The following is a 15,325-nucleotide window of genomic DNA, read 5'->3' on the forward strand; positions in this document are numbered from 1 at the left end:
CAGGGTTCTGCAACCTGCAACTCTGGAGCCATATGTGGCTCCTTAACATCTCATTTGTGGTTCTGACCTTTTCCAAAAGGATCATATTAACTTGAAAAAGCCAAAAAAAGGGTAAGCCAGGAAAAATAAGAGCTGTGTTTTTATTGTGGAGCTAAAAGGCTAATCATTATGCTGTACTTCACAGTATCAAATGATTATATAAACAAACAAAATCATCTTGCTCTAAATAAACCTGTTTAAGTGGTATAGCTACACTATGGTTATAGATAATGCCTTTGATTCGAGGAACAGGTTTTATGGCTGTGACTTTTTTGGTTCTAATATAGTGGAGGCGATAAATTATTCTGTGCTATTGAAGCTAATTTATTTTTGCGAGAATTAATAGCTGAAAATGTTGTCTTAATTCAACTTATCAAATTTGTTTTAAACATTACCAACGAAATTGTAGTAAATGGTCAGAAAAAGCAATAACACAATCAGGTGTATTTTAATTTCATTTTTTAGTAATAAGTCCAATACTTCTATTTTATTATATATGAAAATTTCACATTCCACCAAAGATACTAGACAATTTGCCAAGCATTTGCTTTCAAAATGTTGAATTTTCATCTTGCCACTCCCAGTAGCTCTAGACTCGCCAGCCAGAGGAAACAACTTCTTAACATTTACCCTGTCAGTTCGTCTAAGAATTTCTATATGTTTCAATGAGGTCACCTCTCGTCCTTCTAAAATCCAGAGAATATAAGCCAATACTACATGCTCTCGCCTCATACGACAGCCCTCCCTCCCCAGAAATCCATCTGATGAACTTTTGTTGCAACCATCTAAGCAAATATATCTGTATATCCTATCTTAGACAAGGAAACTAAAACTGTCCAACTATTCCAGGTGTGGTCTCAACAAAACCCTATATAATTGCAGCAAGACTTCCTTACTCTTATACTCCAGCACCCTTGCAATAAAGGCTGACATTTGCCTTCCTAATTGCTCACATGTTAACTTTGTGATTTGTGTACAGTCACAACTTAGAACCAACATTTATTAGTCTTTCACCTATTAAAATAAATTCTGCGTCTCCGTTCTTCCTACCAAAGCAGATAATTTCACATTTTCCAGCATTATATGCCAGCTGCCACCTATTGTACAGTCACTTAACTGGTCTTTATTCCTTTACAGACTTTTGCATCCTCTCAATTTACATTTCCACCTAGATTTTTATCTTCAACAAACTTGGATACGTTGACCTCATCTAAGTCATTGATACAGATTGTAAATAGCTGAGGCCCCAGCACTGATCCTTGCTGCACTCTGCTAGTTACACCCTGCCATCTTGAAATTGATCTGTTTATTCCTATTCTGTTTTTTGTCCTTATAAGCAATCCTTAATCCATGTTAATATATTAACCCCATCCCATCAGCCTTCATCTTGTGTGACAACCTCTTATGTGCCACCTTATCAAATGCCTTTGAAAAATCCAAATATACTACATCTTCTGGTTACCTTTTATCTACCTTGCTAGCTACACTCTCAAAACCCTAATAGATTTGACAAACATTGCTTCACTTCTATAAAACCATACCAATTCTCCCTAATCATATTAAGATTTTCCAAGAGACCTTTTACTATGCCCTTAATAGATTTTAGTACTAAGTAATAGATTGTATTGCTTCACTGCAGAATTCCCATTAAAAAAACAAATGGGCTGCCACCTTCCTCTGTACCAAAAAACCTACCAGCATTGCTTCTGTCTGTCGCTGTGAGAACAGTATTGATCGAGACCTCACAAATAAATTGTAACTGACTTTGAATTTTGGATCATGTGAAGTACTGCAATTTCAAAGTTCATTTCCTTAAAATTGTAACCAGAATGAATGTCTTCCTGAACCAGACAGGCTGACTAATGGCTCTCATTGTGCTACTGAGCATTTATCCTTTATCCTGCCTTTGGCATAACCCATTCTCTCCTTTCCTTCCTGCTCACAAACTTTCCAATCTTGGTCAATATCTTAAAGGAAAATCCTAAATCCACGTCACTTTTATGACCTTATCTCTTTATCTCGGGGGTGGTGGTGGTGGGATAGGGCAAGGCTTTGACTTGAGCAAATTATATCCTGCCAAACATAGGCATTGCTCCTGCTTGTAGGAATGCTCCTGAGAACCTCATTGTCTCACACAGTTACAACCTTACAGCAAAGGCAAGTGATCGGTTGCATATTTTGGGTGCAGGGTGTTAAATAGTTTTTATTTTGCATGCAAAGCTCAGCTCTTTTATTTACTCATGTCACAGCAATATCTAATAGAATTAGAATTTGTTGAGTGGACTGTTCCCCTCCCCATGCTCTATATTGGTTTTATCTTTCTGCCACTGAGTGACACTTATACATGATTTTTAAATGCATTTTGTGGTTTGTTGAGCATTCCATGTATGATACAATTTTAAGGACATTGTTTAAACAATGAGGAAGAAAATGTACTGTAACCAAATTGTTGGAGATCATGTAGACTTTGTGAATAAACTTGCATCTCAATTGGAGAGTTCTTCTAGGGATATAGCCATAATGTTTTGTGTAATTTTCTTGCCAGCAGGTATACATAAATGTTATGCAAAATATTGCTACTATATTTTGCTATTCATGAAACTTGCATTATGATCCTGAGCTAACAAAGGAATACACTCGCTAAACATTAAAATACCTGTTCTACTGTGTTGACCAAAACAATTTAGTGATAAAAACTCATGAATCACATGAACGCAAGAGACAAAACTTAATGTGCCAACTATTTAAGGTTCTTGCTTATTTCTGCAAGTCTGTTGAGAAGAGATTTGACATTTTTACAATCTGTAACAATTAACTAATGAAGAAATTGTCACTGTTGCTGGGTCAAAACCCTGGAGCCCCCTCCCTAACAGCACTGTGGGTGTACCTACACCACATGGACTACAGTTGTTCAAGAAGGCAGCTCACCACCACCTTCTCGAGGGTAGTTAGGGAGCAATGCCCAAATCCCATGAACGCATAAAAATGTAATAGTTTAAATTGTTTCTTTTCTGTAGAGAGAGTGACTGAAATTGCATTAACAATTATCACACTACGCTCTTAGTTACCAGCTTTAACTATCTGCGATGAATTTCATGAGCGATTAATTTCACATCCAGCAAGATCTTCAAAATAAGGGGACTGCAAAGGGCACGATGTCGTTTGTGCAAAACCAATTGTGGAGCTGCATAAATCAACCAGCAAGTTCTTGAAATTCAAATTCTTAGCGTACCTTTTAATCCCATGTATTTGGAGGCCAATTTGCACACTAATAATGGCGTCATACCATTACTTCACCAGCATGATCTGACCCAACCTGACTGACATTGATTTTTTTTACCCCTCAGTATTGTAGCTTCAAAACCCTTGAAATTGTAACCTTAGTGTCTGAAATATTGCTGCAAAGGATTCAGAATGCTTCCCTGAAAAAGTGAAAAATCAGTGGAGGGATATTCAAATTACATTTACCCATGTTGTTGCAGTCTGCTGACAATTATTCTCAAGTGCAATTAGGGATGGGTAACAAATGCAGGCCAGGAATGAAGTTTTTAAAAAAGAGTGAATCTGTACAGGATCACATTTGATGTACAGGAAGATTTTACTCCTGGTTAGTTTATAATGATATTTGCATGATGTTTGCTTTCCCTTTCAATGATTTCCAAATTTGCCACTCATTTACAGAGAGGTTGTTTTGATTTCCTGTTTCCAGTTTGTTACTTGTAACCCAATTTCTACAATTGCTATAGAATTGGAACTTAAAGCATTTCTTAATTTAGCCCAGTTCAGCCTAGAAATTGGTTTATAAACTGTGAATTTATAGTGACAAGAATTGCTAAATTTTAATTGCTCATATGATTTACTTAGAAATCAGTCGATTTATTTCCTTGTTGTAATTAACAACTTTGCATCTTTGATGTGAAAGAAAAGGTTCACATCTTTGTGTATGTTTGTATTTGGCACAGTTTAAAAAATTTGATAGCCAGATATATGTCATTATACAGTAAGCCCCCATTTAACATCAACTCACTTAACATTGTTTCACTTTAACGTCAGTAATAGTGTCAGTGGCCAGAATTTTCCGGCGGCAGATGTGGCGAGCCATTCAAACCTCTGTTTACTTCGGTGGGGCCAGAGTATCCCGCCTAATATATCTGTTTAATATTGCCAGTTTCACTTTAATGTCGCTTGACACAGACTTCCTCTTCTGTGGCCTGCCTGTTCAGATGACTTTCCTGGAGTGCTTCCACCCTTGCCCTCAGTTCCTCGTCACCCCGGTCTTGACAACTCCTGCCCTTGCCGACTCCCGGCCTTTGTTCTTATCTTAGTCCCCAGGATCTGTTCTTCAGCTGCTCCTCTTTTGGCTCTTGTCTTCTGTTCTGAACTCGCACTGAAGTCCTTAGTCACGATTTTCAGGAACGCAACCACAACTTTAAGTCAGGATTTACTGTATTTGTAGCTTTGATGGTTGTGGTGTTATTTATAACTAAGTATAAAGTATTGTCTGGAAGTATAACTTCAAAGGAAGCCAATGATATAATACTTGTGACACAAGCTGGAGTTTGAATTCAAATTTTGATGATTTACCATAGAAAATAGGAGCAGGAGTAGGCCATTCGAGCTTGCTCTGCCATTCATTATGATCATGGCTGATACTCTATCTCAATGATTTACTCCTGTGCTCTCCCCATACCCCTTGACGCTTTTAGAGCCTAGAAATCTATCTATTGCCTTCTTAAATATATTCAGTGACTTGGCCTCCACAGCCTTTTGTGGTAGAGAATTCCACAGGTTCAACATCCTCTGAGTGAAGAAGTTTCTCCTCATCTCAGTCCTCAACAGCCTACCCTGTATCTTGAGACTGTGAACCCTTTTACTTCTCAATTGAGGGATTCAATCCTCTAATTCAGAAGCTTTATATTTAAAGCTTTATAAAACTAAATTTACCGTTTTTAAAAAGTCGGAATTATGCAACTTACAGAGATGCTTGCATTTGTTGGGAAGCCATCTTTATAAGATCTAATTGATCCTTTTTCACATAGCGAGTAGTTAGGGTTTGGAATGCACTGCCTAGAAGTGCGGTGGAGGCAGGTTCAGTTGAGGCATTCAAGAAAGTATTGGATGATTATTTAAATAGAAACAATGTGCTTGGGGTTATGGGGGAAAAGGCAGGAGATTGGCACTAAGTTAAAATGCTCAGAGAGCCAGTGCAAATACGATGGACCGAATGGCCTCCTTCTACACCGTAACAATTCTGAGATTGCTCTAGACCCCACCCCCTCCCAGCCAGAGGAAACCTCATCCCTGCATCCAGTCTGTTCACCCCTGTCAGAATTTTATATGTTTCAGTGAGATCCCCTTCTAATCTCCAGTGAATACAAGCCTAGTCGGCCCAGTCTCTCCTTGTACGACAATCCAGCCATCCCAGGAATCAGCATGGCGAACCTTCGCTACAGTCCCTCTATGGCATGTATATCCTTTCTTAGGTAAGGAGACCAAAATTGCATACACTACTCCAGGTGTGGTCTCACCAAGGCCATGTGCAGCTGCAGTAAGACATCCTTTCTCCTGTACTCAAGTCCTCTCACAATGAAAGCCAACGTACATTTGCCGCCTTAAAACTGCTTGCTGCACCTGCGTGCTTGTTTTCAGTGATTGGTGCACAAGGACACCCAGATCCCTTTGTACATCAACATTTCCCAATCTATCACCATTTAAATAATACTTTTTCCTACCAAAGTGGATAACTTCACACTTATACACGTTTTATTGCATCAGACAAAAGGCTGTTTTGCTTCTCAATTGAAGAATTCGATCCTCTAATTCAGAAAGCTTTGTGATGATAAAACTAAACTTTCCATTTTAAAAAGTAGGAATTATACAACTTATAGAGATGCTTGCATTTGTTGGGAAGCCATCTTTATAAAATCTAATTGATCCTTTACAGACTTACTGTATATATGTTTATATGGTATTTGTTTTAGTATTTGCTATTCTTTGTTCTTGCTATTACTATTATAAATATTTGTTGCTTTTTTCTGTATATTTACCATTTCAAAAAATACTATTGCAGCATGACTACATTAAATTTATTGTGACATTACCTGGGGAAGGAAATGTTTGCCTATGGGAAATGTTAAGTTGGTGATGTAAAAATGGTGAGGACCTGAAATTGTAACGCTTTTTTAAAAAAAATGTTAAAACCTTCTTACACCATTCAGCAGGACATAGTTGCTTGATGTTATGAGTAGTGAAGATAATTATTTTAAGATTATTGACTCTCAATAAATTCCTTTAATCATCTCTTGTTAATCCACCCAGAGATTATGGGCACTCCTCCTAAGCCTTTATTGCACATTACTTTGTTCATCTTATTTCGTCATGGCTGTACGGGTAACTCTCACTTAAAATAAATAATTAGAGATGATTCAAATGAATACTAACGAAAGGGGCAAACATATTTGCATGTTGTGGAAGGAAAGATGCTTCTGTAAAACCTAGAGCATGTATGCCTTCTCGACCTAGGCGTCAAGCACCTTTCCATATGACCATGCAAAGGTAGCATTTTTAAATTGAGAACAGAAAAAGCTGGAAGGTTAGTCTGCACCTGTGGGAGAAAAGACAGTTTGACATCTTGTGTCTCCTCCCATCATCGGAATTAAGGATTTTGCATTTGATAAATAACGCAAGGTATCAAATGCGCAGTGGTTGCTTTAAAGGGCCACAAATTAATCTGAATGATCAAATAAGTGATACTGGTTATTTTCCCAAATATACTTGCCAATAAATCTACAATTTAGTTAACAATTTAATAATTTTTTGGGCATTAAAATAAAATGGATCAAATTTTGCTGTCTACGTTGAAGTTGTCTACAGAGTTTTCATGGGCTCCTCTGTGGAGATTTGCAGATCCACGGTACAGGGGATCTGTGTCATGTATGAGCATAGCAAGGAACAGCAAGGGTTTTCAACTAATCAGATTAAAGAATCCTCACTGAGATGTGCAGGATCATAACCAAGAGGCATAAATTCAATTTAAATGTACATTTATGCAAAGAAAGTATTTGGAAAGACAGGTGGAATTAAGAAAGAGCTAAGAGACAGCCTAAAATAATGTTTTAATTTTTTACTTTGTGTCTTATTCCTAAGTATGTTTTTAAACCTCCAACACTAACTTCTGAAGAAATGAGACTCTACACTTGTAAAGTTAAACGTTCAGTTTCAGAGTAATTATCATTTTCTAAGCTGTTAAAATGCCATTTATTCTTGAATGCACCAGCCTGACAGTTTCTGGCATATTTAACAGAGAATGAGTGGGAAAACTACCCTGGGTTCACACCATTGCTGTAATTTTGGTGCTGAGTCTGTTGGTGAGGACTATTACCATGCACCCTGTGGAGAAACAGAGTATCACTGGGTTTTCACTTCTTACTGTGCACATACATTCTTCAGAAGTTGCTGCCAGCTTTTCACAGTTATAATGCCCAGTGCTGTTAGCCTCACTGTTACTCCTATTGCAAACCCCAGGCAATTAATTTTTTAAATGGGTATATTATTTATTGACAGTAACAGTGACAAGATTTTATAATTCAATCCTCAGATAATTTTCTAAAGAAGATCAGTAATCCCTATTACCAAACCGCATTATTGAAAATACTGAAGCCCGGGGCTGGATTTTAGGCTCCCCTGCCAATGTATTTGAAGACGGGTGGGCTTGTTAAATCCTATGGGCGGCCTGCCCACCACTCACCTGCCCAGCTCTGCCCTCATGGCAATTATAACAGCAGCAGGGATGTTATCAGGTGGCCCACCCACCAGTGGGCCAAATAAGGCCCTTAAGTGGGCAATTAATGCTGATTTAAGGGCCCCATCCTTGGTCACCAGGATTTAACCAGTGGCGGGAGAGGCCAGCCTGGCAGGTTTCTCTGTGGGCTGGTGGCAAGTGGGAGGATCCCTCCCTAATGGCCCCTCAGTCCATCAGAGAGCCCCCCCCCCCCCCCCCCCCCCAACACTAGTTTTACTCCCTATAAGTTGCCCCCACCCCATGGTCTCTCAAACCCCAGCCCCCTACCCACCTCTTGCTTGAGCCAGCCAGCTTGGTACCCAGTGCGAACCCCAGACACTTACCCAAATCCTGACCAATGATGCATGTCTCTGTCCCTAAGTGCTGGAGTTTTACAGGTCCCTAGCCTCTGATTGGCTGGCAGCTCTCTGAGGCAGGATCTCCTGGTTTAGAAGGATGGAAAATCCACACTCAGCCTATTAATGGCCAAGTTGCTGCAGGGCAGCAGGTGTTCCCCTTGGCGGCAACCCCACCTCCTCCCCCCTGACCTTTTAGCTAGGGGATGGGGAATCCAGTGCCTCGTATAATTTAGCCCCTGATTTCTGATTTACCCCAGAATGCCAGGTACATAATAGCTTTACAACAATAGGTGTTAGTAAATGAATGATGGTAAAAATGTTGTCTGATTTGGCATGCCAGTTTTTTCCCTTGTGATTTGGAGATAAGGAAAACAAGTTAACAGTGCTTTTCGGGAATTCACTCATGAATGGTACGAACATAGCTTTCACTTTTCTGGTGCTCAGAAAGCACACTGATAAAAACAAAAGGGCTGTAATAATTCATTATTCATTTTAAAAATTAAATGTAATTGCCTATTTTGAAAAGCCTTTATCTTGCAGAGGAAACACCTGTCTTCTGTTATAATTTCAACTTTTTTCAGTTGGAATTGCCAAAGTTTTTTTTAACCTAGTTAATGTTTAGACTCAGTGACTTTTGCTCACAATTCCTTTGAGCACTGTTAAACTCTGCAGGTGTTACTTAATTACATGCCTTCTAACTTCAAAGCTTATAGAAAGTTGCCCATGTGACTTTGTTCAGACTTGACCACATTTTGTTCCCTTTGCTAAAATAAGTTTGTCAAAAAATAGACAAAGCCTGTTGATGCCTATGATTATCATACTGCTAAAAACAAAATATGTTTCTTTGGCTGAAAGTAACTCTTTTTCTCCCCAAACAGGTGGTTGATGCTGCCAAAAAGGCAAATGCTCATGATTTCATTGTATCGTTTGAGGTAAGGATATGGTTGCATGTAATATCAATATCTAGCTATGAATCCAATCTTGGCATATAGATCAATAACTTTTCCTTAAAGTAACATCATATTTGAAGTTCCTTCAATTTGATTTTTGTTTGCTGTCCATATTTCTTACTGCCATAGTTGACCTGCTATGTCAGTGTTCTTTTATGATTTCTTCTTTTGTTTTATTTAATGGTTGCTTGTTCAAAATTCCATATATCTTTTGCATTAATTAACTTGCATGTGTATTTATAAATTGTGATTAAGTTTGAGCAATTAATATGCACAATGTATTTTTTTAAAAAGAAACAGTTTGCCGTGAAAGTTGGGTTGCATGTGGGACCAGGAGGGAATGATAGAAATTACCATTAAGGGTTTGAGGCTGACAAACTCTGAGAAGGGGTGGTAAGCTTTAGGATTAATTTTTCTGAAATTTCTTTTAATGTGCTTGGTTATAAAAGTTATATTTGGGGGTTTTGGTGAGATCACAGAATGGTTACAGCACAGGAAGGAAGGAAGCCATTCAGTCCTTCAAGTCCTTGCAGCTCTCTGCAAGGGTAATTCACACTCTCCCCACCTTTCCCCATTTTCTCCTTCAGATAATTATCCAATTCTGTTTTGATAACCACAATTGAATTTGCCCCCACCAGACAGACGCAGTGCATTCCAATCCTAAGTATTTACTGTGCCTTTTAAAGAAAAAAGTGTTGCCTTATGTCGCCTTTGATTCTTTTGCCATTCACCTTAAATTGGTGTCCTCTGGCCTCGATCCTTCTGCCAATGGGAATAGTTTCTATCTATTCTGTAGACCCCTCATGATTTTGAACACCTCTATTAAATCTCTCAACCACCTCTTTCTCCAAAGAGAACAGCCCTAGCTTCTCCACTTTATCCATGTAGCTGAATTCCTTCACCTGTGGAACCATTCTCAAACCTTTTCTGGCACGCTTGCCAATGTCTTCACATCCTTCCTAAAGTGTGATGTCCAGAATTGAACATGAAGCTCCAGTTAAGACTGAGCCAGAGCTTTATAAAGGTTCACCATAAGTTCCTTGCTTTTGTATTCTATGACCGGAATCGTCCACTCCTGTTGACAGCGGGCATCATGGCGGGCATGAGCAGACAATATGGCGAGAAGGCCAAAAATTGGTTTTACGCCTTCGTGAAAGCAGTTTGCGATTGTCCACTCCGCCCGTCAATGGAGGGCCATATTTCCCACTGTCCAACGTTGGGAACTTAATTTTAATGCATTTGCATCTCATCATTGTGGTCACACACCAGAATCATCTCTCCATGTCAAACTTACCTCCCATGTCAGCGTGACTTCTGAACGGTGTGATTTACGACTGCCTTTAAAAGGCATGCCCCTGATGAGCTGAACTTAGAGGGGAATTCGGAGGTGAGTACACACAAACTTGCGCAGCACTTGAGAGGCTTACCCGTAGGACATTAAGGAAGAGGTGGGCAACACAGGCAAGTCGTTTTTTCCTGGCTGGCTTTCAGTGCGATGTTGGGACAAGGGCTCCAGTGCGGGTGGGGTCATTGGGGTTTGGGTGGCAGGGCAAGGCAGCACAGACTGAAGGAAGTACACAGGCACATACAGTGGGGCGGGTGTGAGGGAAGCAGCCACACACTTGGAAAAGGTTGTTAAAAGTGAGCATTCTTCCGCCCTGAGTCCGTTCAGCAGCAGCTCCATTGACATGCTTGGAGTCGGGCCTCTGAAGCATTTCTGCCACTTCAGCAACACAAAAGCATAAATGCTCCAGAGCTTTTCACCCCTCGGGTGCAGACTGCCAATTAATGTCCATTTTAGGGGGCTGCAGAACAATTGGACGACTGGAAAAGTTGTAGAACCCCCCCTTGCAAAAGGTGGCCATGGCGCAGTGCGGGTTAGGAGAATGCCTGAGCTGAGAGCACAGCATGCAGTCCAGTGGCTGAAGCTGCCGCCAAACGGTCAAGTGGAGGTGGGTGGGGCTTCGGACAGCCATGAAGCGCACTATACACTGCCATCCAAGTGGTGGCCAGCACACTCCAGCATGCATTAAGGGGCCTTGAGACTTAACCAAGAGAGGTCCTTAAGACACATATCCTAACCCACGTGTCGCTCTCTTTTGATCCTGCAGGAGAAGAGCATCAGGGTCATGGAGCCTGGCGGCATGCCTCGTGGCTTACAAGGAGCAGAGGAGGAGAGTGAGACAGGGACACCTGGCTCACGAATGGGAGGAGCACCATCCTCAAGATAAACATGTGGCAGGGCCTCCTATGCACGCAGCTGAAGATCCACAGTGAGCTGTCAACAGTCGGTGCCTTGTTAGACCCAGGGTCTATAGATGACGCTTGTCATTCCTACAGATGACTGAGAACCAGTGTTGTCGAAGACTGTGCATGTCTAGGGAACTGGTCCATCACATGTGACACCTGCTGCAGGACCTGGTGCCACTCGGACACTGAGGGCATCCACTGCCAGTGGCCATGAAAGTGATAGTGGCGCTCAATTTTTACCCCAGTGGCTCCTTTCAGGGCTCCACAGGTGACCTCTGTGGGATAGCACAAGTCTCCATATACACGTGCATTCAGAAGGTCATGGATGCCACATTCGCGAAGGCACACAACTTTGTGCATTTCGACCGGGAACAGGAAAGCCAGGAAGCAAGAGCGCTGGGATTTGCGCAGAACTCAGGCCTTCCACAGGAGCAAGGTGAAATAGACTACACTCACGTGGTGCTTAGATCTCTGTGGCAACAAGTAGTCAACCACAAGGGCTTCCACTCCCTGAATAATCAGCTGGTCTGTGACCACCCAAACATATCCTAAATATCTGTGCACAATTCCCAGAGAGCATCCACGACTCCTATATCCTTAGCAGGTCTCAGATCCCTGACATTTGCACGGTCCACAGAGGCTGCAGGGTTGGCTCCTCGGGGACAAGGTCTACCCACAGAGCACATGGCTAATGACGTCCGTGCAGCAGCCTCAGACTGCAGCAGAGAGGCAGTATAACAAGGCTCATGTCGCAACCTGGACTTCGGTGTACCAAATGATAGGCATTTTGAAAATTAGGTTTTGGTTCCTCAATAGGTCTGGTGGAGCACTGCAATACAGTTAGCAGAGGGCGCATCATCGTAGTTTGCTGTGAGCTACACCACCTGGTGTTGCAATATTGGGAAGACCTGGCTGAGGAGGACGTCGAAGGGGATAACGATGGTGAGGTCCTTGAAGGCGAGGATGCCGATGATGAGGCCATCGCACTGGCCTGACGAGGCAGGCGTGCTTGGAAGGCCCTAATAGCCGCAAGGCTCGTGGAGGATGACGACAAGATGCAGTGAGGACAGTCCTGACATCCTCACCTTGCATCTGTACACGTTTGATTCCTGTGTGGCTGATGGCAGCGCACATACCCTCAGTGCTCAGGCTCATGTCATGGAGTCGCAGCGGAGGCTGTAATAGTCACTAGATTCCAGAAGGATGATGATGATGATATGCAGTGAGGACATTCCATAGATCTTCACATTGCCTCTGTGAATGTCTGGCTGAGGGCAGCTCACTTGAGTATCTGTGATCAGGGTCATATCTTGGAGACACAGTTGTGAAACTTTAAAGGCGCCTGATCCTTTGCCAGCCTTCAGCACCTGACCCCTTCAGGACCACACCATCACTGGACACATGCTGAGGATATGGGGGGCCAACCCCACCTCAAAGGTGCTGAGTGCACACAGAGAGAATGACGGAACTCTGTGATGCCTACCCACGACATTCTGGCAGTAATGACAAGCATCATCGAGGTGCAGGCATCACTAATGTGTCCAGTGAGTGTGAAGCTCGGCCATCATTTTGGTCTGAAGGTTACACACTGCACAGGGAAGAGGCCCTGGACTGAGACACCTGCCTTTATCTTGTGCAGGAACCAAGGTTTTACATCTGAGGGAACAAACACTGGTCATCAGAACAAGGAGCCATAGGCAAGGAGATATTCTTGGGAGTTTATTTACAATAGTGAACATAATGTACAAGTGACCAACACCTGTGCCCACGTGGTGCAGCTACTTAACCTTCCTAACCCTGCTGCTACATCTTGATGCGCCCCCGATATCCACAACGGAGGTGAAGGCAGCCTGCTGACTGCTATGCCCTGTTGCCTGTGGAGACTTTGGCGGATGGCCTCTGGAGGGCCAAGGCCTGATGGGCCCCAGCCTGTTCTGGGTATCCTGCTTTGGCCAGGTGCACCCACCTCAGCCTGTGGAGCTGGAGATGATGGGGCCACAGGGGAAGAGGGGATTTGGATCGGCCAGACATTCCCGGAGTCACCTGGCTAGATGGCCCCGGAGTGTCAAGCTCCTTGTGCTCCTCCCTATGGATGCCCGACAGTCCCTGGCTGACTCCTTGAGGAGAAGGGGAAGCTGGAGTGAGATCGAGTTGCCCTGCACCCCTCTCGCGTTGACACTGTTGGAGGCCAACTATGGTGTGAGCGTTGGAGTTCAGCGTGCACAGCAGTGCAGGGCCAGTGACCTGGACCAAGGTCTCCATGGCAGCCGCTGTCCTGCCAGTGTTGACCTCGGTGCATCCGCATGCTAGAGCTATCACCTCAGACTGAAGGCGGACGGACTCCTCCATTGTCCCTTGCAATCTGAGGAGTGCACCAGATATCCCTTCCTGATGTTCCTGTGATTGTCTTTGCAGCTCCAACAACTGATCGAGGACCGAGCCCTGAGGCTTATCATCTGACACGGTCTCAGCAGATTCCTTGCCTCCAGCAGGCCTCTGAGTGCCGGCGACCTCAGATGACCCTGCCTCCACCTGCCGTGGGACAGATTGTGTGCTGTGCCCACCTGATTGTGATCCCGAGGCTGCTCTACATCTAGGTCCCACCGAGGTATGTGTTGCTGCGCTGGTGGAGGGGGTGGGTGAATGGCACGACAGGTCTTCAACGGTGCTGCCTTCAGGGTCCTCACCTGTGGGACGGGGTCAAGGTTGCCTGAGGCCAACGTGGCAGATGTGCCTAGGAGAGAAAGTGGAATTGTTAGTGCTTGGCAGCCGTGTTACACATAGAACAGTGGACTCAGAGTAGCGTTGACAGAGGGATGATGTGATGCAGGATCCCTCATGTGGATGCTTGTTGATGACCTCACCGTCGCCGCAGAAATGGCCCATGTCCTCTCTAGCCAGCTCCAACACGTGACTCTCGAATGGAGTGAAGACCTTCATGTCCGCCACACCACCCCCAGTCTGGGACCTCTCCCGCTAAATGTGCATGATTTTGTCCCGCATAAAAGCAGATGGAGTGTGAGCAAGGCGCATGCCAGGCCAAATGAGAAAGATGCCAGGTGTGCGAATGTGCTGAGTGGAACCATGGATGGGGTGAGGAGGTGATCTCCAGAGGAGATGAGGCCAGATGGAGATGTGTGTGTGTGTGTGAGAGAGATTGAGTGCTGATGCCCCTTGAGCTGGCAGTGCATAAGATGCCAGTGAATTTGCGATGGGCTTGAGTGTGTGTAAATCGAGAGTGACGAGTCGTTGACTTACCCTGGCGACACAGATGAGATCATTCATCCTTTTTCTGCGCTGGATTGCCAACCTCTTGTGTGCAGCGTTGGCACTGACCACGTCTGCGACTGCTTCCCATGGGTGGAGTGCAGTTGTATATCCTGGCTGGCTGACAGTTCCCCATTGTCTTAAAAAGATTACAGTTGATTAAATCCAGGACTTCGCATTTTTAATATCTTGCTTAGATAGTGTTGAATTTCAACGTTTTTAGATTACCGGAAATGTCTCTCTCTGTGCACACTCCCTTGGAGGGCCTTTGTTTACTTTTCTCACTTTCACTTTGGAAGGTAGCCTCGCATTTTAAAGCAATTTGTTCTGTCTCATTTCAAATTACAGAATTTCCAGTCAGTTGAAGGTTTTAAAAATCATTTTTCAAAAATAAAGAGCTATAATTTCATGACAATATCAAAAAAAGCAGTGGTTCTAGTACTGACCTCCAGGGAACCCCACTGTAACCTTTCTTCAGCAACTCATGAAGAATCCTTCTTCGGCACCTTCCAAACCCACAACCTCTATCACCTAGAAGGACAAGGGCAGCAGATGCATGGGAATCCCCCCACCTGCAAGTTCCCCTCCAAGCCACACACCACCCTGACTTGGAACTATATCACTGCTCTTTCACTGCTGGGTCAAAATCCTGGAGCTCCTTCACTAACAGCACTGTGGGT

The 15,325-nt window shown here is 43.2% G+C and overlaps 1 protein-coding gene across 1 annotated transcript in view; it reads left to right on the forward strand.

Moving 5' to 3' along the window:
- The window catches only part of LOC144687760 (uncharacterized), a 186,448-nt gene that overhangs the window by 123,698 nt on the left and 47,425 nt on the right, over positions 1 to 15,325 (forward strand). The window contains exon 17 of the mRNA XM_078554244.1: positions 9,057 to 9,110. Coding sequence (XP_078410370.1) covers positions 9,057 to 9,110 — 54 coding nt within the window. The remainder of the gene's footprint in view (positions 1 to 9,056; positions 9,111 to 15,325) is intronic.

The sequence above is a fragment of the Cetorhinus maximus genome, chromosome 12 (assembly GCF_964194155.1).
Source record: "Cetorhinus maximus chromosome 12, sCetMax3.hap1.1, whole genome shotgun sequence".
NCBI lineage: Eukaryota > Metazoa > Chordata > Chondrichthyes > Lamniformes > Cetorhinidae > Cetorhinus > Cetorhinus maximus.